Source organism: Paralichthys olivaceus, chromosome 11 (assembly GCF_024713975.1).
Source record: "Paralichthys olivaceus isolate ysfri-2021 chromosome 11, ASM2471397v2, whole genome shotgun sequence".
In the NCBI taxonomy this organism is placed as follows: Eukaryota; Metazoa; Chordata; class Actinopteri; order Pleuronectiformes; family Paralichthyidae; genus Paralichthys; species Paralichthys olivaceus.
The window spans coordinates 24,994,616-25,022,160 of NC_091103.1; the positions used below are offsets into that span (position 1 = coordinate 24,994,616).

The 27,545-nt window shown below is 38.4% G+C and overlaps 2 protein-coding genes across 10 annotated transcripts in view; one reads left to right on the top strand and one right to left on the bottom strand.

Annotated features, from left to right (window-relative positions):
* sgsm2 (small G protein signaling modulator 2) overlaps positions 1-7,362 on the top strand; it is a 72,975-nt gene extending 65,613 nt beyond the window's left edge. For all 4 annotated transcript variants that reach the window (XM_069533766.1, XM_069533764.1, XM_069533765.1 and 1 more), the window contains 2 exons: positions 238-405; positions 2,980-7,362. In XM_069533766.1, coding sequence (XP_069389867.1) covers positions 238-405; positions 2,980-3,068 — 257 coding nt within the window. In that variant the 3' untranslated portion in view covers positions 3,069-7,362. The remainder of the gene's footprint in view (positions 1-237; positions 406-2,979) is intronic.
* Positions 7,363-8,983: 1,621 nt separating this feature from the next.
* tpst1 (tyrosylprotein sulfotransferase 1) overlaps positions 8,984-27,545 on the bottom strand; it is a 33,123-nt gene continuing 14,561 nt past the window's right edge. For 2 of the 6 annotated variants that reach the window (XM_020088590.2, XM_069533769.1), the window contains 4 exons: positions 22,915-23,113; positions 12,421-12,474; positions 11,802-11,868; positions 8,984-9,430 (listed from right to left, as the gene is read on the bottom strand). In XM_020088590.2, the coding sequence (XP_019944149.1) occupies positions 11,833-11,868; positions 12,421-12,474; positions 22,915-23,113 (289 nt within the window). In that variant the 3' untranslated portion in view covers positions 8,984-9,430; positions 11,802-11,832. The remainder of the gene's footprint in view (positions 9,431-11,801; positions 11,869-12,420; positions 12,475-22,914; positions 23,114-27,545) is intronic. The other 4 variants (XM_020088592.2, XM_069533770.1, XM_020088591.2 and 1 more) reach the window with 3 other exon arrangements.

The following is a 27,545-nucleotide window of genomic DNA, read 5'->3' on the forward strand; positions in this document are numbered from 1 at the left end:
AGTTTGGGTTGCAAGTGAAGTGCACACTGCACATTATAGACCTCTAGCATGCCATGAGCTTCAGATGGAGTTCACGACTAAAAGAGGTTATATGCAGGTAAAAAATATTCAGAAGGAGTAGCAGCTGTTGTACAATTGGGTTGTTTGCCAACTGAAAAGAGCACTAAGAAGAAATGTAGCAATAATGACGCGGGTGTGTGTGTGTGTGTGTGTGTGTGTGTGCGCGCGTGTGTGCAGAGCTCCTGTACGAGGATGTGTTTGCAGTGTGGGAGGTGATCTGGGTGGCTCCCAGAATTTCCTCACAACACTTTGTCCTCTTTCTGGCCTTGGCACTGGTCACAGTTTACCGTGAGATCATCATGGACAACAACATGGACTTCACTGACATTATCAAGTTCTTCAATGGTAAGTAAGACACACGTGTTACATGTACATTGCTTATTTTTCACTATCCTGTTATGGCTGCTGTGTTGGTGCCATTCTGGGTGATTCAGTACCCCCCTGTGGGAAGGGGACAACACATTTGTTAGATTAATATCATGGGATTTACACGGGTTTTAGTTGTTTTATGGAGAACGATTACATGATTAATAAAACCTAACTGGGTATTTTACATTTTTTACACTTTTACACATTTGCTTTGGCTATTGTTTGTTAAGATGACACCAGCATATTTTGATGTTGTATACAGTAGTTATATAGTATATTAATATTAACATTTAAATGTACGATCAGAAAGTACTTTCTACTTTACTTTCTACTCTGTTTCAGTTGTACAATTAGTGCAATTGGAGCATTAGGATTCCAGTAAAGAGAGGAAAACTATTTTTTGTTTGTTAGTGTAACATTAGTGTAGTACTTACAGCAGTTGATGGATTATCTACTGTCACCTTCTACTCCCTAAAATAGGGATACTTTAAAATACAGAAACAGGACAGAAAAAAATCTCAGTTTACTTAAATCATTATAGTAAGTAAGTAAAATATCATCATTGATAATTGGTTTTAATATGGTAGTAGTACCAATGCAAACTTGGCTAAACATCAGGTAAAAAATGAGCCCAAAATCAAACATGAATTTGGAAGATGATGGATGGTTTTGATGACTGTGACATTTAGCTCATCTGGAAGAGTTGTGAGGTGACATCACGCAAAAAAGTTTTAAAATCACTGAAGTAGCTTCCATGTTCAAACCTGTAAGATATTCTAATGCATGTTCTCGAATGAAAACTACACAGCAAACACGTACATAATGATGAAAAAGAAGGAGCACTTGTAAATTTCAGATGCAGCATATGATTTTACTCCACAGGACAAATCTATAGATAATAATATTCCTCATTCATAATGTAGCTGTAGGCTTTAGACCACTGATTCTCAAACTATGGTACACATACCATCAGTGGTATGCAAGCTTCCTCTAGTGGTACGCGGAAGAATCTCAGAAATATTATAATGTTATGATTATAAAATGGACAGTTCAAAAAGACAACAATCGTGGCTCCAAACGGGAACTATTCGAAAGAAAGGACCATATCAGGAAGATATTATTTTGAGCAGCCATGTTATAAGTGAAGTGGCTGCCGACAGTAAACCAAGTGCCAGTTCTAGTAGCCACGTTAGCTGTGCCAGTGAAGTCTCCACAGCACCTGCTAGCAGCAAACAGCGCAAAGCAGTAAGGAGATATGATGAAGGTTACCTCCAATTTGGATTCAGTTGGAGCGGGACAGAGTAAGAGCCCAGGCCGCTGTGTGGTATGTGGCGATGTTCTCAATGAATCCATGAAACCATAGCATTAGGACTGCATGATGTTAGGAAAACATGCGATATGCGATAACATTGTTTAATATTTGGATGGCGATGTGACCTGCGATAAATAAACATTAGCAGTCCCTGCCTACAGACAGCTCCACAGCCAGGAGAAGGCTATGTTCACTTACAGTGTTAATGTGGAGTCTTTTCTAAATGTTTGAACCGTGAAAAGTACATTCATTTTTTAGGGTTGTTTGCCAACTGAAAAGAGCACTAAGAAGAAATGTAGCAATAATGACGCGGGTGTGTGTGTGTGTGCGCGCGCGTGTGTGCAGAGCTCCTGTATGAGGATGTGTTTGCAGTGTGGGAGGTGATCTGGGTGGCTCCCAGAATTTCCTCACAACACTTTGTCCTCTTTCTGGCCTTGGCACTGGTCACAGTTTACTGTGAGATCATCATCAGTAATTTAGATCCTCTCTTGTGTCTCCGTCATTCGCTCTTCTCCTCCAGCTCTACATACATTTATTAAGTTTACAAAGTCTGTTGTTTTAACAAAGAATGAGTTTATACACGTGTGTCCGATCACACTGTGTGTGTGTGTGAGAGAGAGAGGAAGAGAGAGAGAGAGGTAAAGAGCCTGACAGCTGATGAATGTGCTGCTCTAAAGAAAGATTTAACTCATTAATAAAAGTATTGATCATTATGTGATGATCAGTGTTGATATTGTGGCGACATACGAATCAACTTTCAAACTGTCATGAGACTTCAGCTGAGAGAGAGAGACACACATACAGCAGTGGAGTCTGTATGTGTCTCTGTGTGCATGCTGTTACTTTTCCCTCAGGTTCTGGGATCATTGATAACCTTCACAATTATTTTATATAATCAACCGCTCATAATGATGAATTTAACTCATTTCCTTATTAGTAATAAACCTTCCTCTTGCATGAACTGTCTGTAGCTGAATAGGTCAGCTCCACGCTACTGTATTTTAATGTTGGTCATAACTGTGGCACTTTGGGAGCCTTATATTTTCTGAGGTGGTACATAGTGTAAAAAGTTTGAGAACCACTGGTTTAGACAAACTAGTTCATGGTGTCATCCAACCACATCTAGTTCACAGTTAAGCTTGTTCATTACAGCTGAGGCTTGTGTTAAGCTTTCTGTGTGAGTGTAGTTGTATATAGTGTAGTTGTTAAGCCTCTCTAATAATGTGTCTGATCCACAGAAATGGCTGAGCGTCATGATGTCCAACATATCTTGAAGATAGCACGCGAGCTGGTCCACAAAGTTCAGTCTCTGATGGACAACAAGTGACCGAAGAGGAGGAGGAGAAATGGGAAAATGCAGAGGGAGAAAATGTTTTCTCCCCCAGAGTGATTTCCAGAGCTCCATCGATCCAGAGAAGGTCCAGAGGGTTCAGGTCTCCTCCCTGTCCAGAAGAAGGTCCTGAGAGTGGGGCCGCGGTGCTGCTGAAACAGACTGGCTCTGGAGCTTGGCCTGGATCTGTTTACATTTACCTTCACAAGGAATGCTCATGGTGTCTGTTCAGACATGTGGATTTGTCTGCATGCTTGTAAGTTTGATCACACTGTGAGCGCATTCTTAATTCTCCCCAGTCTTGCAGAGTTTGTGTGCGTGCATGAAAATACACACAACACACATACACACAGATACAAACACACACATGCACACTCAAAATCAGACATTAATCAGTACTCCGAGTTCTAGAGTGTCCCCCCTTTCTTCAACTCTGAAACAGAACATATTGGATAGAGGCTGAAGCATTCTCAGTGTGTGTTGGATGTTTTCCTCCAGCAGAGGCCAGTAATGTTCAGGATTTACACAGAGGAGCAGAGGACTAAGCCACGAAGATGTTTTCATTAGTGACCAAATGGACTGTGCCAACTACCTTTCATGAGTGTTTTCTACAACTAGCATGAGTGTTTTTACCCCTACCCTATCCCAGTTTTTCCTTTTGTCAAGGAGTTTATTATCACACAAATGTTGCCTTTATCAGTAACAGTCCAAGGTACTTGTTGCACTTTTTGTGAGGGTTTCCTTCCTGGAGCCTGTGAAGGCCTCACCACAGTCAGTGGAGGCTGGAGGTGCCACAAGAGGCCAAATTATTGAGAAACTCAGGATGATTTGCAGCCGACTTTTCTGAGCATGTCAGTCAGTGGTCAGAGCATGTTTAATCCTTGTTCCAAGATGGAAAACCAAACTAACAGCAGAGCACAACAGTTATGACAAAAGCACATAGGCCATCCTCTTTCACACAAAATTTTCTCTTTTTTACCCCATGATTTTATTGTATGGCTCTAACAACCATTGAGGTCAGGTCCTTAGGAACATCTCTGCAATTTGGGAATTTAGATGCTTTGATTAAATACACATATTATACATTTGTTTTTTTTTTGGTATTTCAAAAGAAATACAGTAATAGTTTTAGCCAAAATTCTGAATAAAAAAGGGATTAACTGTTCCCAATCATACATGCAGCACATCACAGATATGTTTAGTAGTGTGGGGAGGGCTTTTAAACAGGATTTAGAGCATACATTTACAACAACACAATGTAAAGGATTAATGAATAAATACAAGATTAAATTCTGTGATTGGTTTTTATTCTCAGCAATACTTTAAAATATCAGTGTTGCTTAGTGACTAGCCAATAGTTTATTCAATGTGTTTAGCTGAACTGAGCTCAGTAACTAAAATCAGCCTGTTTTACTGCTTAAAGTTTCAGTGTGTAGAATTTAGTGAAATCTAGTGGTGAAATTGCATGTTGCAGCTGAATGCCCCTCATCTCACCATCACCTTCCAAACATGAAAGAGAATCTGTAGTAGCCTTCAGTTGTCATAGAAATATTTTTAGCTTGTCCAGTTTGGCTTACTGTAAAAAACATGGTGGCCTTCATAGAGAGGACCCACTTGATGTAAATATAAAGCATATAAATATAAAGGCCCGATTCTAGTGTAAAGACAACAACAATTCATACAATCCAGATGAAACACATTAGTGAAAACATGACAAGGATTAATTTTCATTAAATTTAAGCCAATAGATTCCTTTAACCTAAATCTTACACACTGGACCTATAAAGTTTCAGAAGAATTGGTGATCAAAGGATATTTGAAAAGATAAAACTGAATTAAGTATCATAGGTCTGAGACTGGTGAGGAGAATAAGACATGACAGTCTGAGACAAAAAGGCTATGAGAAGATTAAAAAAAACTTGAATTGAATGAGGCTGACATTCTATATTTTATTATTGTCAACAGATCCCATGAAAACACATAAACTGTCTGTTCTACTGAAGACAAAAATCTTTAAAGCTGCTTTCAGATATGGAGACACTTAAAACAAGCAGCCATTTTGAGCCTACTTTACAATACATAGTGCATTTGTTGGGGACTGTTTTCAGTGGCGGAGTAATACACATCTGGTGTTATACTGAGTAGTTACAGTGGCAGGATGAGGGTTAAAGGTTTCCCCCTGGATTAAGAATCTGTATATCCCCATTTAGTCTGAATATTCATTTCATGAAGGGAGTTTTAGAAATGGACTGTGGTTAACAAATCATATTATATGCACACTTATTATAATTTTAGGATATTACTGTTTTATACATTTTACATAATGTGGTAATAATGGAATGCTCTTCACAAAGTGCTCCATATATAGAAAGTTGGAAAAGCACAAAGTCATGTGTCAGATTCGTAGTTGACCTGAGGTGTTGTGAGATATGAGTGCTATACTCTTGGACATTTAGTTGTTACATAAGGACAATCTTCTGCTCAGGTTCATTTCTCAAGTTCAAGATTAAGTTGCAGATTCAGTGTAGTTTTACTAACCGATTCGGCAATCAGCTTTATTCACCCATTCCAATCAATATAGTTTACCACACAGTATATATGTATCTACAAGATGCGTTGTAAGGCTTTACTGCAGACAGTAGCCTCCGATATGTGAATGAACAGGTGCACAAATCATAGTCTAACGACAGTAATACACTACAACATGTCACCCAGTGTTTTTAACAGAGCTCCATGTGTTCACATATCACATATATCAGGCTTTACCTGTCACCAAGTCACATTGTGTTGGTTTGGGTCTTTTCATGGGGTTGCATTAGGAAAATGAAATACCTTCAGCTCTATTCTTGCCGTGTTTTCCTTTGGAATTGGAGTCAAACATGCACATTGATCTGAAGTCAGCATGGAAGCAGCTGAGCGGTGCTGTCAGGAAAAGTGGTTGCAGTCATCCATGTTGAACCAGATTTTTCTCCTGCCTCGAGTCTAGCCTCAGAAAAGAAGACAAGCTCAGAATAGGATGGTCTAAGTAACAGACCCCTGGTCACAGGTCAAAAAAAGTACCTGAGACAAAAGCTGCTTTTGATGCCAAACTTTGTTGAGTGTTCATTGAATCAGTATTAGGTTAGGATTGGCTTCACAGTAATAGCACAGAATACATCAATAGTTACATCTGAAGGAAATTTGGGACAATTTTGATAGCGTTTCCAATCCCCTTCTCAGTGTGACCCTTTATCTCCACCCGCCTCACCTCTTTCAAATGTCCAACATGGCTGCATATGATTGGTCATCCAGCATGGACCTGCACCTGTGATTCAAGTGCCAAGAGTCTTCCCCAATCCTGAAGTGCACTGTAGTCATCTGGCTCTCTGATTGCTAGTTTGATCCCAAGAATGGGCGGCGACGTGGATGTGCCTTGCTACGGACTCTTCCCCTCCCCCCTCCTGCCTCCACAGCGACAGAGTGGGTGCCATAAGTGAAACCTGGGCCCATAGCAGAGCCTTTTCTTCCAATCAGGACATTGTGTACCAAAGCCTTGAAACTAGAGCCCGACTGATATTAGATTTTTTGGGGCCGATTATGATCGCGTGTTTTGGGGACTTAAAAAATTCTAATAGATTGGTATGTTCTGGATTAATTTGATAGGTTTTGCTATGTGCTTCTTTTGTCTCTGTTCACCTGCCCAGAGACTAATAATGAACATTTACGAACTATTAAAATGTGGCACAAATTTGTCTGAGATTCATTTTTTTCTGCATTATATTCTGTAAAAAAATATGATATAGGTCTACATGGGCAGAGAAAATCGGCTGACTAATGTATCGGTCGGGCTTTACTTGAAACAGCCCCCTCTGTGGCATGACAACAATGTGCAATTTCATACAGCATCTGACTGTTTACTATGTGTGTAAAATATTTTTGAAAATGGTGATCTTGGATTCTGTAATTTCTGTCATTTGAGAAAACCCATCAAACTCTATATTCCTGTGAATATGAATCGAGAACCCAATATTTCTATGAGGACAGTCAGAACATATAACTTATTTTGAGATCTATTTTTTATGTTGGTTTTAGCGGCAATATAGTCGAAGCTGTAAACTGTGCACAGCTACAGATTGTGTGCAGACTATGTACACGTTGACTGTTAAGTGTTCTTTCTCAATGTTGTGCACTGACTTTAAGAATTCAAATTTCTATTTATTTAGAGAGCCAGTGATTGCATTGCTGAATATGTACTAGTAAGGATGTATCATTTGCCTTGAATGTACTGTATTATTAAATAAGGGGTTGTTCAGTTGTGTGCTGCTCTCTTTCCTTTTGCCATCACAAAAGAAGACCCAAGGGATAACAAAGCAGAAGACTTATAGTATGTTAATATTATGCAGTTTAAATTAATATTGCTTATTATTATTGTACAATATTAACATATTAGATACAGGGCCTGTCTGTGTAGAGCAGTGACCATCTCACCTCACAACATAAGGTCTTATTTATGATCCTGCAGTGTCAGACTCCAGCAAATCATATCACAGTACACAACAATAGTGTGATATAAAAAATAGCCACATGACCACACATCTGTAGTCGGCCTCTGTGCTAAAGCCTGTGCTTCTTATTTGTTACCATGACATTCGGTCATAAGCTCAACAGAGTCTGTCCAAAAACAACCTAAACATCACATCAGTGATCTTTTTACAGAGTTTTAACAATTAATCCACAACATGGAAAAATACTCTCTTAATAATAAAATAAAAGAGCCTCTATGAACATTTTCAAACAAAGATATAGCAACACATCTCCTCACTCTGTTTGTACAAGGTGAGCCATCATTTAACATTTTACACAGAACAATAAATTAATTTAGTTAATAGCTGTAAAAAAAGGATTATTTTAGCACAGTTCTTGTAGATAGACATTTCATAAAAACTTTAATTAGGAACATGAGCCATATTATCAAGTCCAAGTTAATAATTCAAGTCAAGACATGTTTTGGACTTAAACTGAATTTACCTGGGGCCTCATTTATAAAACAGTGAGAAGAAGCGCAAACTTTCTGACACTGACATTGAGGAGCTTATTAGTGAGGTGGAGGTGAAGAATGACAGATTGTTTTAGGGCTACAGCAGTGATATCATTAATATAAGTGTAGCTGCTGCTGTTAATGCACTGAGTGAGGATGAGTACGACAGAAAGGACAATGCGTGAAATAAAAAAAGTGGTCCGATCTAAAGGTGATGGCAAAAAAATGATTGGTTCTCGTCAGAATGTGAGGGAATTTATCACCTGTATGTATTTTGATAATCCAAAACTACAGGATTATTAAATTCAGAGAGAGCTGTTGAAAAATTTAACACAATAATAATCTTAAAATAATCTAAATAGGCTTTACATAGGTGAAGATTATACAGTGTTAATATATCACACATACTTGTCTACTAATTAACCTTAATTGAGTGATTAGTACTTGTGTGTGTACTGATTTCGGTTCCATCAGGTCGGTCTGTGTAATACTGGACTCAGTTCAGTACAAAGATCCAAGACCACTGCTCTAAAGAATCTACGATCTATATGAGCTGTGGAATCAGTCATCATCATAGGACAGGAAAAAGCCAGACTCGCTAAACACTGGTTTCCCACTAATTCTTCCATTCACGTACTTCTCGATTAGTGTCACATGCACCCATCACCCAGCATTACACACGAATGGCACCGCTTTAAGCTGTTTTATATCTATTTCAATTAAGGGTCCTTAGGGAGAATTTATTGTGGTTATAAATTAGGCTCCTGGTGTTTACTATAGAAAAACTAAATCACCTTAAATTTTATATTAGATGAGTTATACTTCCCATCAATGTTCTTAATATGGTTAAATGTTTCCCTTCTTCCTGAAGAAAAAAAGAGACGGAAGCCAAGCCTTAAAAAAAGCATTATTTATCGAGGTTGATAATTGAAACTGATCAGCATGACATTGCACAATACAAAGGCATGAAAAAGAAAAAATATTAAACATTAAAATAGGTATTGCATCTTCCAAAAGCAATTTTTCCATTCATAAATACTTGTGATTTCAGTTCACTGCAGTATCTTACAATAGGATCACAATGGTTTTTTCTAAATAGCCAGAGATCACTTGTAAAGATCAGTGTGTGATGTGACACCAAAATAACAATCAGCAGACATTCTGTGGTTTTGGGAACCTGTAGTATTTTTATACAGTACAATATTGAAGGCCAAGAGTTCTCCGCAGACGATTATTGGTGGAGGAGAAAGTCCAGCTGTGGTCATGTCACCTTGGAAATGCAAGACCCAACGCAGACGGTGAGATGGCTGAGATGACGTCCATGATTTTCTGTTCTCCTGTACTGAAACATGAGGATAGAATGTTAGTTACATTAACCCTAAAACAAAATCACATATTACTTTCTTGGGTTTATTCACATTTTTCTAAAAACAAATTCAAAGCAGAAGATGGTCAATGGGCTGGCTTTCATTAACTGCCTGATATGAAACAAATTATAGTTACCTCACATCAGTAGAAAATGTTTGAATTCCCGAATTGTATCTACTAGTGCAGTCAGTGCCCATTCTCCACATGCCTGTTTGCTAGCCAGAGCTACTTCAGAATTATTTCTTGTCATTAGTGAGTACTCCACAAACAGTTCTACAATATCACATCACTTTTTATTGAATGTGTGCTGGACTTTGTGTGCAGAGCTTTTTATTATCAGTCTTCGATGCAGTTGTAATATAATTAAAAATGCACTTTAGTAATTATTTATTTCAATTTACATTTGTGAATTTTATTTATCATTTTACGACTGTTGTGAAGTGCATCTCAGTTATTTTCATTTAGCATCATTTTTGTTTATGTTTCCTGTGGGAGCATCAACTTGTTGCGCATTGCTACTGTGTACTTCCTGTATGTCCGTAACTTACGCCTTCTCCTCACAATGCGATCCACATTGCTGAGGTTAAGTTGTGTGGAGGGTGTTGTGCCAGTACTTTGTTATTTTCTGTGGAAGATATCGCATACATTGTAATACCCAGTGCATGTTGTTTGCTGATGATGCTGCTGCAGCTTGCCTGTAATGTTTTGTGTTGTTTTCATTGCTAATTTTAAGTTTTATAGATGTTTTTGTGAGTCTGTGTTGGTCTGATTTGTATCGTGGCAGTCAGCTGTGTTGACTGTGGCCAGCTTAGCATTGTGAATTGTGGGGAATCCATTATTTTGTGTACATTTTGGTATTTTTTATATGTTTAGGAGCTGATATGCAGATAAGACAGTACTAGAAGGACATTTATGTTTTTATGTTGTCCTTAGCAGGTATGTTTTCCTTTGTTGAATGTTTTAGTTTTCTATGTTTCTGTGTAGTCACCCTACTCCATGTGCCTTGTTTATTCTGACCAGTAGGTGTCACAGTTATTTGCACATGTTTATTTTATGTTTTTTGGGAACATCTCATTATAAATAAGTAAAACATGTTTTCTTTTCAATTTTAATAGCTATGGTTAGACATGTACTATGAGCTAAGTATAGACTGTAACGTCTGATCAATGTGTATGTGTCGTAATACACAATGCAATCCACATTGCTGAGGGAGCTGATGTGCAGACAAGAAAGTACCTGAAGGACACTTTTTTTATATTGTCCTTTCTAGGAACGAATAAATATTGGGAAACAATTTGTGAGTCCTTGTCTTCCATGCCCTCATCCACACACCTGTTACACAGAGTCAAGTAAAAAAACTTTGTGTTATTTTTTCATACATGTCGGCTATTTTAGAAGTCTGATAAGCAATCACAATCTTCAGACCACAGTTCATGACTTTTCTAAATAAAAGCTGTGTAATTCAGCTCGATATAAAGCATTACAGCAACAAAACAAATGTGCTTTTACTTTGTCAACAGATTCCCAATTAAAAGTGATTCTATGAATAATGTTGCAGACAGAGATCAGCATCTTGTTTACTCCCAAATGCCAGTGCAAGTCCAAAATAGTTAAATAAAAACAATCAAATTAACAAAAGGATCTGGCAACAATTTTTACCTGCAGTTTGACCCAGTTACAGACCACTGATGTAGTTTATACGAGGATGTAGAAGAAGACAAATGTCCCACAAACTGACAATAAAGTCAATATACACTGCTCAAAAGAATTTAAGGGAACCAGTTTACAAATGATGAAAGTGAATGGGTCCAGCGAGAGTGGACGCTTGTGGGTGCGTCTGTGCCTGGAGCAAGTTGAAGTTCACACGCCCCCACTCACTCTACTACATAGTGAGATCAGAGCTTGTTCAAGTGAAGCAGCAGGTATGTGACTTTGTTGAAGAAAAGTAGAAACAAACAGTAAAAATATAGCGTTTCCTCTATGATCCATAGCTGCTCAATGATCAGAAGGCATGCCCAGACATTTATATGCGACTCGAAATTAGGTAATTCACACTTCCTGTGGTCCTTTATGAATTTATCATTTGTTCAGTGCTTTAGAGGAGATTTAAAAATATCGATATATATATATATTATGTATCGCGATATAGCCTACAAATATAGCGATATTTGTTTTAGGCCATATTGCCCAGCCTTAGCATATAGAACAGTAAATTGAACTTTTAACACCGTTACACAAACAAGAGTTATTATTGCATGGAGAAATTGCTTTTAACAATTAAACCTTTTGACTTAATATGTCAGTCAACACAGAGTTTTTGAGTCAGCTCCAACCCTGTGTAGTACCTGTGTGTTGAGGTGATGTACTCCTTCAGCTCTAACTGGGGTTTGGTCTTTCTGCAGACTTCTGGATCTGTGTGGAGAAAAAGACAGCAGTGGTTACAGGACTAGTGCTCGCCTCAGGGTAACAGATAAACTGCTGTGCAGACAGCTGACTCACTGACTTCAGCATATTCATCTTCTTTTTTACTGATTCCGTGAAAAAAGAGATTGATTGTGTTAATAAAAATGCATCATAATTAGCAAATAAAAAGTAGACACTTTTCAGAGGTGTATTTCTGAAAAAAATATAGATGTAGATGCATCAAACTACCAGAAGAAGGCAGACATGTTCTTTAGCCAACATCAGGCCTATGATCCGAGACACAAAAAGGCGACAACACAAAGAGACTAATGAACAAATAACCACTAAAGACCAAAAACATTTAGAAAATCATGAAGCTGGGACCAAAAAACAACAGGCTGCATTAGATGTCCAGAAAAGCAAGTCAAAACGAGATGAGCAGATGAAATCTGTAATTTGATCTTCAACTGAGCTATACACTAGTTTTACCCAAATCATACGCTGAAGAAAGCTGAATTAGGAAGAAAACCCCCTTAGCGACAGGCAGAAATGTTACTGTACCTGTTGTGATTGTTCTTTTAGGAAATCTGGTAGCTGAAATTCACCTTTAAAGACCTGGGAAAACAAAGGACCAGGTTTAGAACTCCACAAATGTATTGAATCTGCATGAAATCATCATCTGGATTACCATGGTGAAGATTTACTGGATTATTTTTTATTTATCACTTGGTAAAGGGTTCTTGTCAAACTATTGTTTTAATTTAAAGGGGATAGTTCAATCTTAAAATGAAAATGAGTGAAGTTTCATTTTTCAGTAATCTATTCCTTTAATTTCGTTGATTTTAATTTAGCTGTGGGAACCCTGTAGTGAATTAGACATTTGTAAAACAGCATCATTCACAGCTTTTAGTCCAACACAGTGTGACACATGTATTTAACTTGTAGTGACACTCGGTTGTGTGAGGTGAACTTTTGCAAGAGAAAACCCAGCTCTTGTTGTGATACAGGCCTCATACAGACATATGTTGCTTGGTCTTAGCTTGTTTACACTAAACCTAACAAAGCCTCTCCAGTGTGACATTTCAAAACAGCACAGTGGCGTTTCAGACTCAGGATGCACTCACATACATCATGGCACTGTCAGCCATGCTGGCTCTCCCTTTTACACAGAAATCGATCCTGCCCTCTGTCTATCTCCACTGTCAGCATAGAGGCACCCGCATTCCATATTTGTACATGTTATTCAAAGGATAGCACGGAAAAAAAGGCTCCACATTCTTTTCTTGAACAGGCTGTGTAAAAGGGCTATAGTTTCACCCCAGGGGGCTGACATGAGATCAGCCTGAGACGGTGACAGTTCACTGGCAGGAGGCTGACTGAGTGTTTAAAAAAGGTCACATCAAGAGAGAGGGGGAGTGGAGGTCAATATCCTAGAGGTTACTTGGGTGTACTGTGCTCTCCTCCACACAGAGATAACTTAGTTTGTGAGTGTTGGAAGTATTTTTTCCAGAGAATGTAACTGTGTATGGACAGGAACTCACCACCACCATTGAATGAAAACAACACTGTAGCACAAGTTGCAAGCCAGATAAGAGGAATGTGGAAGAAAGGCTAGACAATGAGTAACAACAGTGTGATGTTGGACAGAAGCTCAATATTAGAGGAATTTACCAGATAAGACAGGAAACAGGAGGACACAGTTACTACTGTACTACTACAGTAGAAGTAGCGACTGTGAAAGTTTCTATTATCTCATTGTAAAGTCAAACATTCAGATAGCCTTGATATGTCTGTTTCATTTGTAAAGTCAAACATTCAGATAGCCTTGATATGTCTGTTTCATTTGTATTGTTTTCATCAACAATAGGTTTCTATTATAGAGCTAATAGACAGAGAGTAGTACAAGAGTGATATTATCAATGGAAATATTTAATTTGAGCCTGTGTTGGACCTCCATAGAGATGAAGGAGTGGTCTAAAGTCTTGTGCTCTCTTTCTGGGCGCCAGTGATTAAAACTTCCCCAAAACAAATAACTCTTTTTTTAACCAACCCGTGTGCCTTCATGCATGCTTGCGTGTTTAGCTGATGTTGATACAGGGCCAGACACTGAGTGTGATCTGAAATGATTTCCAGCAGCAGAGACAGCCAGGCAAACACATGTTTCTGATTTCCCAGCTTAGGCCTTCCTCAGCCTACAGGGGATCCAGGCCAGACTGCTCTGAACATATCCACACCTTCTCCTCGGACACAAATGCAACGTACACATAGGAGCAGTGGAGCACAATGACTTCAAGTTACACACTAGGTCACATGTTGATAATTGCAAGCTGACTCAAAGAAATAACTCTTTCCCCTCATCCTACAAGAGCACAGACAGCCAGCTAACCTCTATATATGAAACAACTCCAAGCAGCACTCTCCTGCTCATTAGACTCTTTCCTCTAAATAATAAAGGAGTTTCTAATTATAATTATAAAAAGTCAGTTCTTCTGGTCAATCTGAATTTTTAATTTATCACATTATTACATGCTCAGCTTTAAAGTACAGTATACTCCATATTGGATAACAAAAATCATCCACTATTATTCAAATAGCAGGGAAGTTAATTCTTGACTTTGGCAATAAAGCTGTGCTTAATATATTCTCTTCTAATTGTTAAATGATACATATTTAGATTAATTTTTTTAAGTTTTGAGAAGTAGAAATAGTGCTAACATCCTATATGACAGGGTAATTCAGAAGTTTGACTGACAATGGAACAAATGCATTAGAGAAAAAAATATTTCTCCCTTCAAAGTACCAATACAATCATTGGACATGATTGTCAGCCAGCAGGTCTCATCTCAAAGAATGTCTCAGGAAGGATTTTCTCCAATTTGCATATTTGAATATGTTCAGGCCATTTGTCTTGAACTTTAATGGTACACCTTTGTCATTATTATTCATCTTGTATATTTATGTTGTTTTCTGTATTTGAATGCAATATTTTTAAATGATGATTTGTTGTAGTATTATGCTGTGTTGACTGATATGCATTCAAGTTAATTTCCTGAATATGTTGGTTGTATGGGTGACTGAGTTGAATCAGCTCAATTTGATTTTGATTAAAGATCAGACTTAATCTAATAATTAAGATTTAGATGTAGTCTAAATGTCTAGAATTTATTTAATGTATTAATATTTACAGCGGCAAACCTTTTTTGCAAACCAAATGACTGATCCATCGTCTGATCCACTTTTTCAGTTCTTATACCAATCAAATAACACACATATTATTGCAACAGTATTTATAAATATTAATTTCCTCAAGGAGGTTTTGTCTGTTTTGGGTTATAATACTGAGACAGACATGTTGGAACGAGTCACTGAAAGGGGTGGCCTGTCGTCACAGCAAGACTAATTCAGCAGAAACCCTGTGAGGCTGCCTCAACATGTCTAAGTAGAGCCAGGCAAAGTTGAGTTAGGGAGGGAGCAGCATAGTCAGGTCAGCCAAGGTGCCTGCTGGTACACTCAGCAGGTCAGTCCTGTGTGGTAGTGCCAAACTAAACCCTGCAGAGTTTCAGCTTCACTATAATGGCTGGTGCTCCCTCTGACTAAGCCCCTGGTCCCAGGGGGGTTAAAGGTGGTATTGTATTTGAAAAGCTGCCAGTCTTGAGTTACAGTTGGCAGGAGAGAAAGTTTCAGCTGCATGCTTGGCAACTTCCATCCTCTCTAAAGGGAAACATTTCAGGAATACTATTACCATAAAACAATATGCTTGTATCTCAATCACACATACTGTACATTGTTCAGCAGACTGTCTCTTCTTGTAGGAAGGGACTCACTACCTGTACCTACTGATCTTCAAAAATTTAAGTCACCACCTAAAATTTAAGATTAATGAAACAAAGTCAAAACTGTACCTTTACAATATATCCGTGTTATCTGCTTTTGTGTTATCTACTTTTGTCAACCTATGCATGCTCAAGGTAGCTCACCAAACTATGTCTAAATGCATTAGTGTATATACCTCTTCTAGACAGTTACTCTTAAAGGCACTGCAAAAAGCTTAAATATATACAATTGCTTCCATAATCTGTGCAACTGCAGAGGAACAATTTCACTGAGCCCAATGTGACTGTGCTCTACAAGATCCTGAATCATCATGAATAAGCTCTCTGCACATTTCAAGAGGATTCTCAATGGATCACAAACATTAACTGAGTTTTAGGGTTAATTATAGCAAAAAAAGAGCAAGATGTATCCATAAAGAGACATTTAATTTGAAGATCTTCTTTTTATCCTCATCCAACCAAAGCTTTCATGAATACTAATCTCTGTTGAGGTTGCAGAGCCAAATGGTGGCAAGGCATTGACGAAGGCCTGGAATCAATCTGATATGATTAGCTTCCACATCATTAATTGTCCTTGTATCAATATAAAGGAAAAGGTCCAGCCAGACGTGAATACACAAGGAACTTTACACACATTTGTTTGTAACCTCTCCACTTACTCATATTATTATTGTTACTGTGGATAAACTGAGAACTTATTGATCCCAATATCCATTTCTCACCAGGGATCAGAACAACTGCAAAGCCACTTAAAAGCTATTGATTGCGGTTCCAAGAGCCAGCCCTGACAAGCCTAATTTACAGCACGCACAGAACAACCTCTGCCAACAGAAAGACATGAAGCCTGGACAGAAAGCAGAGGTCCAAGTGTTCACCATTGCTGGAAAAGATACATAAGGATGTTATGTGCAAGATTTTCTCCAATAAGATCTAGTTACATGATTTGTAAACTTGCCACCAGTAACCACATCTTTAAGACATAACCCCATTGAACTTTAACGGTACTGGCAAATTTGAGACCTAAACCCAAAGCAAGACCAGAGAGTCTTAGCTCACCACAATAATGCAAAGTGTCGGCTGTGTGTAACTCTTCCTTTTACCACTGAGCATCACATATTGACATGCATAAAGCCCCTCATGGACAGACTATTCCTGAATGAATGAATGACATTTACAAATAAGCTAAACCAAACTCAACCTTCACCCATGGCTAGGACTAAACTAGCATTATCTTTTTTAAATTGCAATTTGAAATGTTACCTACAATAGACAGCCATCAATAGCTTTAATGCTGCCTTCTGGGCAGCTGAACAAGTAGAGTGAACAAACACATTTTCTGCCAACATTCAGGCTGCTTCTCCAACATTACATGTCCATAACCAAATTGTTGGAATGGTTGTGTATTAGATGAGTCTTCACAGTATCTTCACAATACACAAACACACACATAACAAAGCACCACTGAGATAAGGCTGGTCTGCCCAGGTCAAACTCCACAATATAACACTCTGTTCCAACCGTCAAAGACATACAGGAGTATGAAAAGGGACAGCTTAATTTGTAACTACTATTTTAAATCAGGTCATATTATTTTATGCTCAGCATTAGCCTGTAGCTGAAAGGCATACAAAAACTAATTTAAAAAAATGTCACTTAAAGGTCCAGTGTATAAGATTTAGATAAAAGGGATCTATTGGCAGAAATTTAATATAAAATAATCCTAGTGATGTTTTCACTAGTGTGTTTTATCTTAATTGTATGAACTGTCGTTTTCTTTATCCTAGAATGGTCCCTTTATATTTAAATACAAACTAAACACCTTTTGAGTTGTTGTGACAACTGAGGGCTACCACAGGTTCTCTGTCATGTTTGGAAGGGGAGGGTGAGGTGAGGGGTACTCAGCTGCAACATGTAACTTCACCACTAAATGTCACAACATTCTACACACTGAACCTTTACAGCCAAACTAGTCTTTTTATATTAATAATGGATGTCATTGTAATAATGTGAGCAGGATGCTCATTGTGATGAACTTATGCAGATTTACCACCTGACACAGCCTTTCAGCGTATTGTGGATCACTGTTTGACTTTTACTGAACTCCTTTCCAGCAGCAGGCAACTGCTAAGGTAAAAATAATCCAATTAATCCCCCAAGCAAAACAAAGCTAAGGAGAGTTTCATAGGAACAACTTGAATGATATGAAAAAGAGCATTCTCTGCTTTGGGTGCAGAGTAGCTTTTAGTCCTGAACGTACATAAACATTTCAGTCACTACTGCTGAGGTTCAGTACCCCACCCTGGATGTAAATTACCTCAAAAAGACTAACTTCAGACATTGCTGAACTGAGCCAGGTTCTTCGGTTGGATCTGGTAAGAAGGAGGTCCTCCGTATGAAGAAACTCCAGCCAGGGGCACAGAAACAATAATATCAACCCTGCAGCTTTGCTTGATGCAGGGGAGTCACACTAATAATCTGCAGATGTACACAGCATAAATCTGTGCAAATGAGCTTCAACATGCACATGCTGACAACAAGGCACGTAAGGTCTATTGTGAGGAGAAGTATTTCAGAGAGCAGAGGGGGGAGCAGCACAGACATGGACACTGGCTGTCTCCAAAGTATGCAAACAGGACCGCAGGCACATTTGAAAAGCATTAACATAAACATGGTGACAACAGCGAAAGAGCAGCATGAGGATTTGATATGTCACTAACACACTGACATATGGGCAGCCTTGATGGAAAAGGGGTTACATATAGTGTGCAGACCAAGCTTTAAAGGTACAGTCCAAACTTCTGGGAAATTTGCTTCTTTGTACTCATCATACAATGGGACATTGTGTTTTTTTAAGCAGCTGAATTCAACACAATGGAGCTATTGTTCACTAACAGTTGTTTGCTATGAATGTAAGCAGTATGTCAAGAGTACTGTCGCCAGGTGCGGCAACAACTCTGTGTTCACATTTAGTCAGATTGATAGAGTTGTGCATTTTCATGGTTCTGTTGGGAAATCGCAGTTGGGCACATCCCCAATCAACACGTTTTACATAAATCCTTCTATAGACCCTATCAATGAAGAATACAACAGAATGGTTATAGAGTCTATTCCAGTTTATTCCATCAGCATGGGTGGCTGTGGCTCAGAAGGTAGAGTAAGTCATCCACTAACCAGTAACTCAGTGTTTGGATCCCTAGCACCTCCAGTCTGCACATGTTAAGCTAGGCTACACATGCCCCTGACCTACTGTAGCTCTCTACTGGACACACAGAGATGAAATGGATATTGTTATTATTTGCTTCTAGGTTTCACATCAAACACAACATCATACACTAACGTAAGGCTAACCGGAAATATTTTTTTTTTGCTCATAAAATCAAGCCCACAGCCATTTTCACCGTGACCCTTCGATACACGTTTTAACCTCACCACTGCCCTGCTAGATCTAATGATAAAATATAGCTGTTCAAAACATCAACAGAAAAGCATCAGATTTTATTGCCGATACAGAGCCTATTCTGATTAATACATTGATGATGGATGATGATGAAAGCCTTCAAAGGAAGTTATATTGACACTGTTAACTTTTGACACATTGGCTAACATCTAATGTCATAATGAAACATCAGCAACATCAGTGCAAGTTACTTTTCACTTTGAAATATAATCTTATATAAGCCCAGGAGGGGACATTCTGCAACTCTGCCACCTTCTATGTAGTTTCCATCCCTACTTGTGGTCAGACATATTTTTCCAAAGAAATTCCCTCTCACACAAATGTTTTCCGTTTGACTCATAGCAGTCTTGACAACATGATGAATTGCATCAAATTCACCCCCCACCCCACCACCATTCATTCCGCCTAAACAAATGGAAAAGTCATCTCAAAGCTTCAGAAGAATTCTTTGGGGCTAAAACTCCAAACTGGGTGAAAGACAAATCTACCGAGCATCATTGTGAGACTTTCACCATCTTTGGCAAACTCACATTTTACAAATCCCAGTAGAACTTTATATGTACATACAAATTAGGAGAAAGAGGACATTCTAATGTGACTGATGGTCTTCTTTACTACACTGAACTGTAAAAAAGTATTCCTGGCTCCTGGGGTGGTGACAAATATGTGGTCTGCTCTGTGGTGCTGCCTGCACTCTGCCACCTCTTTCGTAGGATGGTGGTCTCAGTTGTTGACCCTGCCTATACTGTGCGCTTCAGGACTCTATTCAGAGGACCTCTGAGTAACCTGTGACAAACCTGCCATGGCTAAAGGCAGCAACAGCTATAGATCCTCGATTCAAGGACCTCAGGTGCCTTCCAAGAACAGAGTAGAAAAAAGTGTTGCATAATCTGAGTGAGATGTTGCTGAACATCACAGCGCTCCAGAAAGGAACACAAACACCCACCGAAGAACAAGATGGCCATCCAACAAATAGGGTCAATGGTGTTTCTCTTATTAAATAAGTTTGTAATGTATTATAGATGTTGGCAATTCCAAGCCGTCCCTGAGGTGTTTTTTTTTCCCATCAAATTTAAGGATTCGAAATCTAGTTGAGAAATCAGATGATGTATTATAATAATAAAAAAAACAGTTCCCTCTAATCCGTTTTAAGTGCATTTCTTTATTCCAATAACTATAGATTTTACCTACCCTCAAAAAACAGGTAAATACTAGTATTTATACATTGTGATTAATCACAACCCTAACCCAGAGAAAGAGAGAGAGAGAGAGAGACAGAGAGAGGTTATAGTAATCAACCACTTATAGTGATTAATTTGGCCCATGATCACTGTGAGCTGTTTCCACTGCATATGAAAAACTGTAATATTTTTATGAGTTTGTTGTGTTTTTAATGAATGCAACGTGAAGTGACTGTACTAGTTTAATAAATAAAATACAATTATTGCGATAATTGTTGCCCCACCCCAAGTTGAGCTGTATACATTGACATAAACAGCACAACTTAATGCTGAGAGCAAAGCAGCATAGAGAGATGAGTGACACTGCACTGTGTCCACCTACCTTTGGAAGATAGATACTTTTATAGATGGATGATTGAGTTTACACTTATATTGTTATCTTTTCGAAAATAATATGATATGACTCTATTAAGGACTGCCACAGTTTCTGTGCAGAACCACCATGAACATTAGTATCAAGAGCTTTTACTTAATTTGAGGCTAAACTTTTGATAAATTACTCAGAGAACTGGAAGGTAGGAGCTTTATGTCACAGGTTTGCTTGGAAAAATGAACACATGAATGTACAACAAATAAATATTTATAGTGTGGACAATAATAGCCTCCAACATGTTTCCACACTAAGCAATAAGAAACCTGGAAAATGTGCCACTGTCGGTGCTTGGTAGAAACAAATCAGCAAAAGATTTTTGGATGGCAGTACAACAGGGGAAAGCTCTGTCTCTAATCTCCTCTGAGTCTGGGGGGGAGGTGTCGCACCCTTTCCCTCACTCACACGTGAATGAGGCGGTAAATGTTGAACAGTGGCAACAAAAAGTGTGAATACAGCAACGAACTGCCAATGACACATTATCGCACTTGATATAAAAAAGGTCCCCACCCCTGGTATATATAATTGTATTGTCAATGTGTTGGTGTAAGAGAGCACAAAAGAGCAAGAGAAAGTGCAAGAGAAAGACCAAGAGTGAAAGAGGCCAGGAGGGGCTCAACTAATCAATACAAATCTCACCAAAGCAAGATTTACATATTAGAAATGGAGAAAAAATAAGGAGTAATTCAAATTGTGGCAACAAATAATGACTGTATACATAACATATCATTTGGCAAACGCTTTTATCCAAAGGGACTTACAATTAGTGCATTCAACATCATCGTCTATGAGGGATCATTTAGGGGTTGAGTAAGGACACTTTGGCATGCAGATGGGGGAGACTGAGGATCCACCGACCCACTGGCTGGAGGACCACCACTCTTCCCCTCAACCACAGCTGCCCCAACCCCAGTGTAAAAATACTTTCAGTTCATTATGATACTTTTAATACCTGAGTTTAGAGCTGTCCACTCATGATGTCTGATGTACACTGATAATCAATGGAGTTCTTCCTTTATATTAAGAAATTTTCATTAGACATTCTTATTACATATTGCATACTTTCAATGCTGACACTCAGATCAATTAATGTAATTACAATTTTTCCTGGAAGTGGATTTCCTCTTATGACATTGAGATCATCACTTTGTTATTAATGTGGCGATGTTGACTGAGCTGATTCCATTTTCCAGACTTCAGACATCTATTTCAGTACAGCATGCAAGTAATTTTATAGACAGCACAGACTGGCCTAGGAGCTAAAATTCTAAATAACAGTAGTGTGGCCAAGAAAAGACCAACAAAACAGTGTGCATGGGCCAGTCCAAAAGTAATAATACTCATCTTATAAGCCCTCTAAAACTCACAAATGAACACATCTTTTGATAAAATGTTAAAAGGCAATTTTCCACAATATGAAAAATCATATCAAAATAATTTTAAATTTGTGTTTTATTCATGTATTATTCGTTCTTCTCATATTCAATTAGAAAACCAAAATCGGAAAATAAAAAAAAAAAAACTATTCATTATTTCGTTCTATACCAAAAAACAAAAAGATTTTTTGCTCAAAACAAAAATAGGAAATGAAAAAATGGGTCACGGGCCAAACTTGATTTTGACATTAAATATTTAGATATAGAGGATCAGTGTGGATAACTCATCTAGCATGCCAGTAACACAACTGATCCGCTTTTCCTACCACCGCCCACCTTCATTTATGTGAGATCAGAGCTGATACATGGATTATTTTAACACACAATCATGATCCACAGTCTGAATTGCAATTTTTTTCAGATTTTGAACTGTACTGTTGAAAATTTTCAGGCTCCGTCCAGCCTATGTATTCAGTGTTAAAGTGACTGGGAGCAACACGCAGACATGATCAGACACCATCAAAAAAAGGAACTAAGTGGTGTATAGGGGAGACGGCAGAATTATATTTCTCCTAGTGCGGCAGAAGTACACGCGCCGGTCCTGAGTATGAGTGGTAATAATCTCATGCAGTTCTCATGCAATTCTCAGCAAGAGAGTAGATAAGTTCACTTTTCCAAAAATATTGCTTTACAAAATCATTGGAATATCCATCAGGATAGAGTATTTAAGATTCTAGAAGTTAAATCATCTTTAAAGTCACTTAAAGACAATACTCACCCTTCTGGTGTTGTCCAGGACCTTGGGGTCAGGCCGGCCGTAATTGGGAGGGTTGGCGTGTGGATCGTAGCCCAGTCTGGACAGCATTGGTGCAATGACAGCCATGTCTCTCACCACATCTGCTGGGATCTTCCCCACCCACTTGGACAAGGCCTCCACATTGACAGGCTTGATGACCTGGTCTGTAGACCTCTCAACCCTAACAAGACACAGGTCAAAATTAGTTGCAAGTTTTTGCTTGGTTGCTGACGTATATGTTTGGAACGCCTAATCAAGGCTTTAATCCCAAGTAGATCAATTTAGCAAACCTTACCCTAACCATATAGTTGTAACTGCATGTGACAAAACTTTCATCATTCTGTTAGCAAATCACACTTTTTAAGTTCTTGGGAGGCAAATGTTATAGAGCCTCTCAATGTTTTGGAATTCATTAATTCTGTTTGATGCACAGACAAAATACATTGAGTGATAATAAGAGGGATAATCCTGGTGAAATAGGTAATATAATATTTAACACTGATTATCATCAAATCAATCAAATTTTTTTGTATAACCCATATTTACGAATCACAATTTGTCTTATAGGGCTTTAACAAGGTGCCCTTAACACTCAAAAACTTCCCCCCAAAAAAAGCCACATGTGGAGGATACCTCTCCCTGGACAGACAGAAGTGCAACAGATGTCATGCGACATGACATAAGCATTCGGAATCAGTGTAATGGCAACATTGTTTCCTCAGTTTGTACTCAAATGGTCCAGCCTATAGCAGACTGGTGCATCTTTCAGTTCTGTACTCTGTGAAGTCAAACCATTTTCAGACATGCCAACAGAATGTGACCAAGCCAGGTTAAATTGTTATTACTTTCTAAAGCAAGTTAAGCATCTTGGTTCTTGTTGTCAGAGTGAAGATGAATACTGCTCAAACTGTCCTTTCACTTCATTAGCCATTGGTTAGAGCATTTTAAAAGGAATCCACCATAATGTCATACCAATGTTAAATTATTCATTGTGTGAAATTAAATATTTAACAAGCAAGGTCATTGGATCTGCTCAGCTGGTTTTTTTTCCTGAAATGAGCAAAGTTTAACAGCACAAGATAATCATTTTAAACAATATTGATTACTGTTGATATACACATTTTGTACTATTTGTGAGGATGTAAACTAATACATAATACACACAATGTGGCAGTGGCTACCACTGCAGGGTATCATTTAATTTCAGTTTAGTAATACATCATATATATAAATCACAAGATTTGTTATTGATCAAAATAATAATTTATTTTCAAATCAATCAATTGATTATCTCCACATGGTGTAAAATTTCTGCTTATTAGGATCATGTCAAGCTATGCAGTGCTACCACTTTCCCCAGAGACAGAGACATTTATCAAAAAACAGTTTATTATTGTTACTGTGGGTATTCTCTTTTTTAGTAATTTGGGATCAAAACAGTGGGGTTGGGGGCAACACGGTGCTTAGTGGTAAAATTTAGTTTTAGTTTATCTCAGTTGGTAAAAGTGGTGCTAGAGCATACATTGTGTGAATTGTGTAATTAATAAATTTTTAGAGGGTTATATGATGTTGTGCACACATCAGACACCTTTATTACTTTATTCCCCTGGCTGTTGTCAAGTTGCTCCCTATCCCCAAAAATGTCTATATACCATCTGCAGTCCAGCTTCTCCATCCGTATGTTTCCTGTTGGACCCTATACCTCAATCTCGCAACTCACTTTCCTCTAATCCATTTACTTTGCAATTCAATTTTTACACTCTATGGGTATAGTCTCCTGCATGATTAATAGAGTGAGCTGGTTTTGTCATCTCAGGAGGATGGTGGAGATGGTTTCAGAGACGGGCCGTGATCCAAATATCCACTCTGCAACAAATAGGTAGGGAATCACTTTAGGTAACTCCATCAAGACCCAAGAGGGTACTAAGTGTTGACATGGAACATAAACTGATAAAGACAAAGACTGAGTGTTGCTAACACAGTTCAGCTCCACCAACATGTTAGATGCAGACATCTATCAAATTTAAGGTCTCTCTCTCTCGACCAACATCTAAGAGACTGATCATCAATATTTGCAACCACTGTCATGTCCACGTCTTTCAATTATTTTCTCCATCCTATTTATAACAATGATTCATAAATAACACAAACACCTCTATATTATCCACTACAACTTCACAGCAATGCCAACATGCTGCAGTACAATTAACGATGGCTTCTCTCTGTGTATTAGATCAACAGAAACTCCATTACTTCTCTCTAAGGTTTCTAAGTCTTTTTCCCCTGTTAATAGTGTTACTTGTATCTTAGATCCCATTCCTACAAAATTACTTCAAGAATTTCTGCGCCTAATTAATTTTACTTTACTGAATATAATCAATCTATCATTAACATCAGGATATTTACCACAGTCCTTTAAGCTAGCTGTAATCAAACCCCTTTTCAAAAAACCCACCCTGGACCCAGAGGTTTTAGCCAACTACAGACCAATATCCAACCTCTCTTTCCTGTCCAAAATCCTCGAGACGGTTGTGGCCAATCAGCTATGTGAGTTTCTCCAGCAAAATGATGTATATGAAGACTTTCTGTCAGGGTTTAGAGCTCATCACAGCACAGAGACAGCCTTGGGAAAAGTCACAAACGACCTTCTAATAGCCTCATATCAAGGGTTTGTGTCTGTCCTTGTCCTAATAGATCTTAGTGCAGCATTCGACACTATTGACTTTTCAAAACTTTTGTCAAGTCTTTAAAGAACTAAATAGAACACATCACACAACAGTCATAGTCAGAGCTGAATCTGATGCCAAACATATAAAGGTAAGTTATAACAGTTCAACTGTTCAGCTGTTAGCCATTCACACAAAACAGCGAGCAGAATAACTACACTTATTTATCATCTTTTTAAACATCAAAATGAGGCAGAGCAATGTTCTTTTTAATCAAAGACAACCTCTTTGGCTGAGTACAATAATAAAGTCACTGGCAAAGAACACACTAACCTTATCCAGGAAAAAGCCACGGACAGGTTTAATTTAGTGTATGTCAAACTTGTAAAACTAACATAACATTAGGTTGCAATGTCAAACACTGGAATTGGAAAATTGCATTTAGTCAAAAAAAAAATGTTATTAATGTAATGTGACAAAAAAACCTTTCTGCCCTTCCCTTCGTGCTGATGCTCTTTATGGCCTGCAGCTTGTCAATTATTCATTGCCGGGCCTCTTTTACCCAAGGTGGTGTTCTGTATCACCAACAGCTGATAAGAGAGAATAGATAGAGACATCAAGATCGCAAATAGGATAGAGAGTTAGGGAGGAGGGATGGAGTGGCTCTCTGTTCTGGGATAAGTAATGGAGCAAGCCACTCAGCTAGGCAGGCTTTCACTAAATCATAGCCAGGTAATTGATGTTAATGCAAAGACAAGGTCCTGCACTGTGGCCTGGTTCCCCACTTTTGAGATATTCTGCAGAGACCCAAAGCTTTGGGATAGTAGAGAGTGAGGAGTGCTGGTGGTTGCAGTGGATGAGGCATGTCAGGGGGGTTGACTGTAATGCACCAAAGGCAAAGTACTTAAGTGGAGGTGAGGCAAAATGTTTATGATTGTAAAAGGAAGTGACGGCCTCTTGTGGTCGGCCTATTCTCCTCTTTTTTTCAAAGATTATTTTGGACATTTTGTCCAAACACGAAAATGTGGGTAAGAGAGAGAGCAGAGACATGACATGAATCAAAGATGTTTAGGGGGTATTGAAATTGGGTCATTGCCCTTTCTTGAACTAAAAAAGATCATTGTCAGGCAACATGATTTGTTGATCAGACTGACTTGTCTGCATGGACTGTCATAAGACAATATAGTTCTGTTGTAACAAAAAAATTAGGGAAAGAAATTTCACGACATGTTATAACTAAAATGTATTATTTGGATTATGTTCAATAGTGTCCAAAGAGTCTACAGGTTACATTCTAAACGCCACATTTGAAGAGACAGAAAATAGTTTGATTTGCTATTGTTTGGTTTAAGAATACGTTTTAGGCAAGAAATCTCTGTTTTCTATTTAATCATCATGAACTTTGTCTTTGACTGTGGCTGCTAACAATAGTTATTAGACATAGACATGCAGGACAAAGCAATGTCTCTATGCCCATCTTCTGCTCAGCTCAGAGGGCTCTGGTTAAGGTACCAATTCATTAATATTTGATAAGAGTCGATTTGTAGAGGGGTGATCTGCACATTGAATTACCAAGATCTGCATCTGGATGCCAGAGCTTTGCCACTCTCCCTCCCTGTGCAGACCAAGCATCCGTTTTGGCCTCATTTGTTTTTCTGTTTCATAGTACAGCTGTGGTAGCAAAAGAGGTTCTGCACGCAAGCCCCTGTTCTATGAAAACATGACCATTGAAGATTTTTCCAGTGTCTAGACACAAGTGAGAGACAAGGACACTGTGGCCTTACTGAATATCTCAAGTGTCCTTACCACTGATTTTGAGAGGTCCAGCATCGTAGTGGCAAGGCTGAAGAACACTCAAGAGTCTCCATGGCATCTCTGCTTGAACCACAACATGCCATGCAGCATCTTAAGATGACCTTTTGTATCTTGCAGGTTTGTTTATAGGGT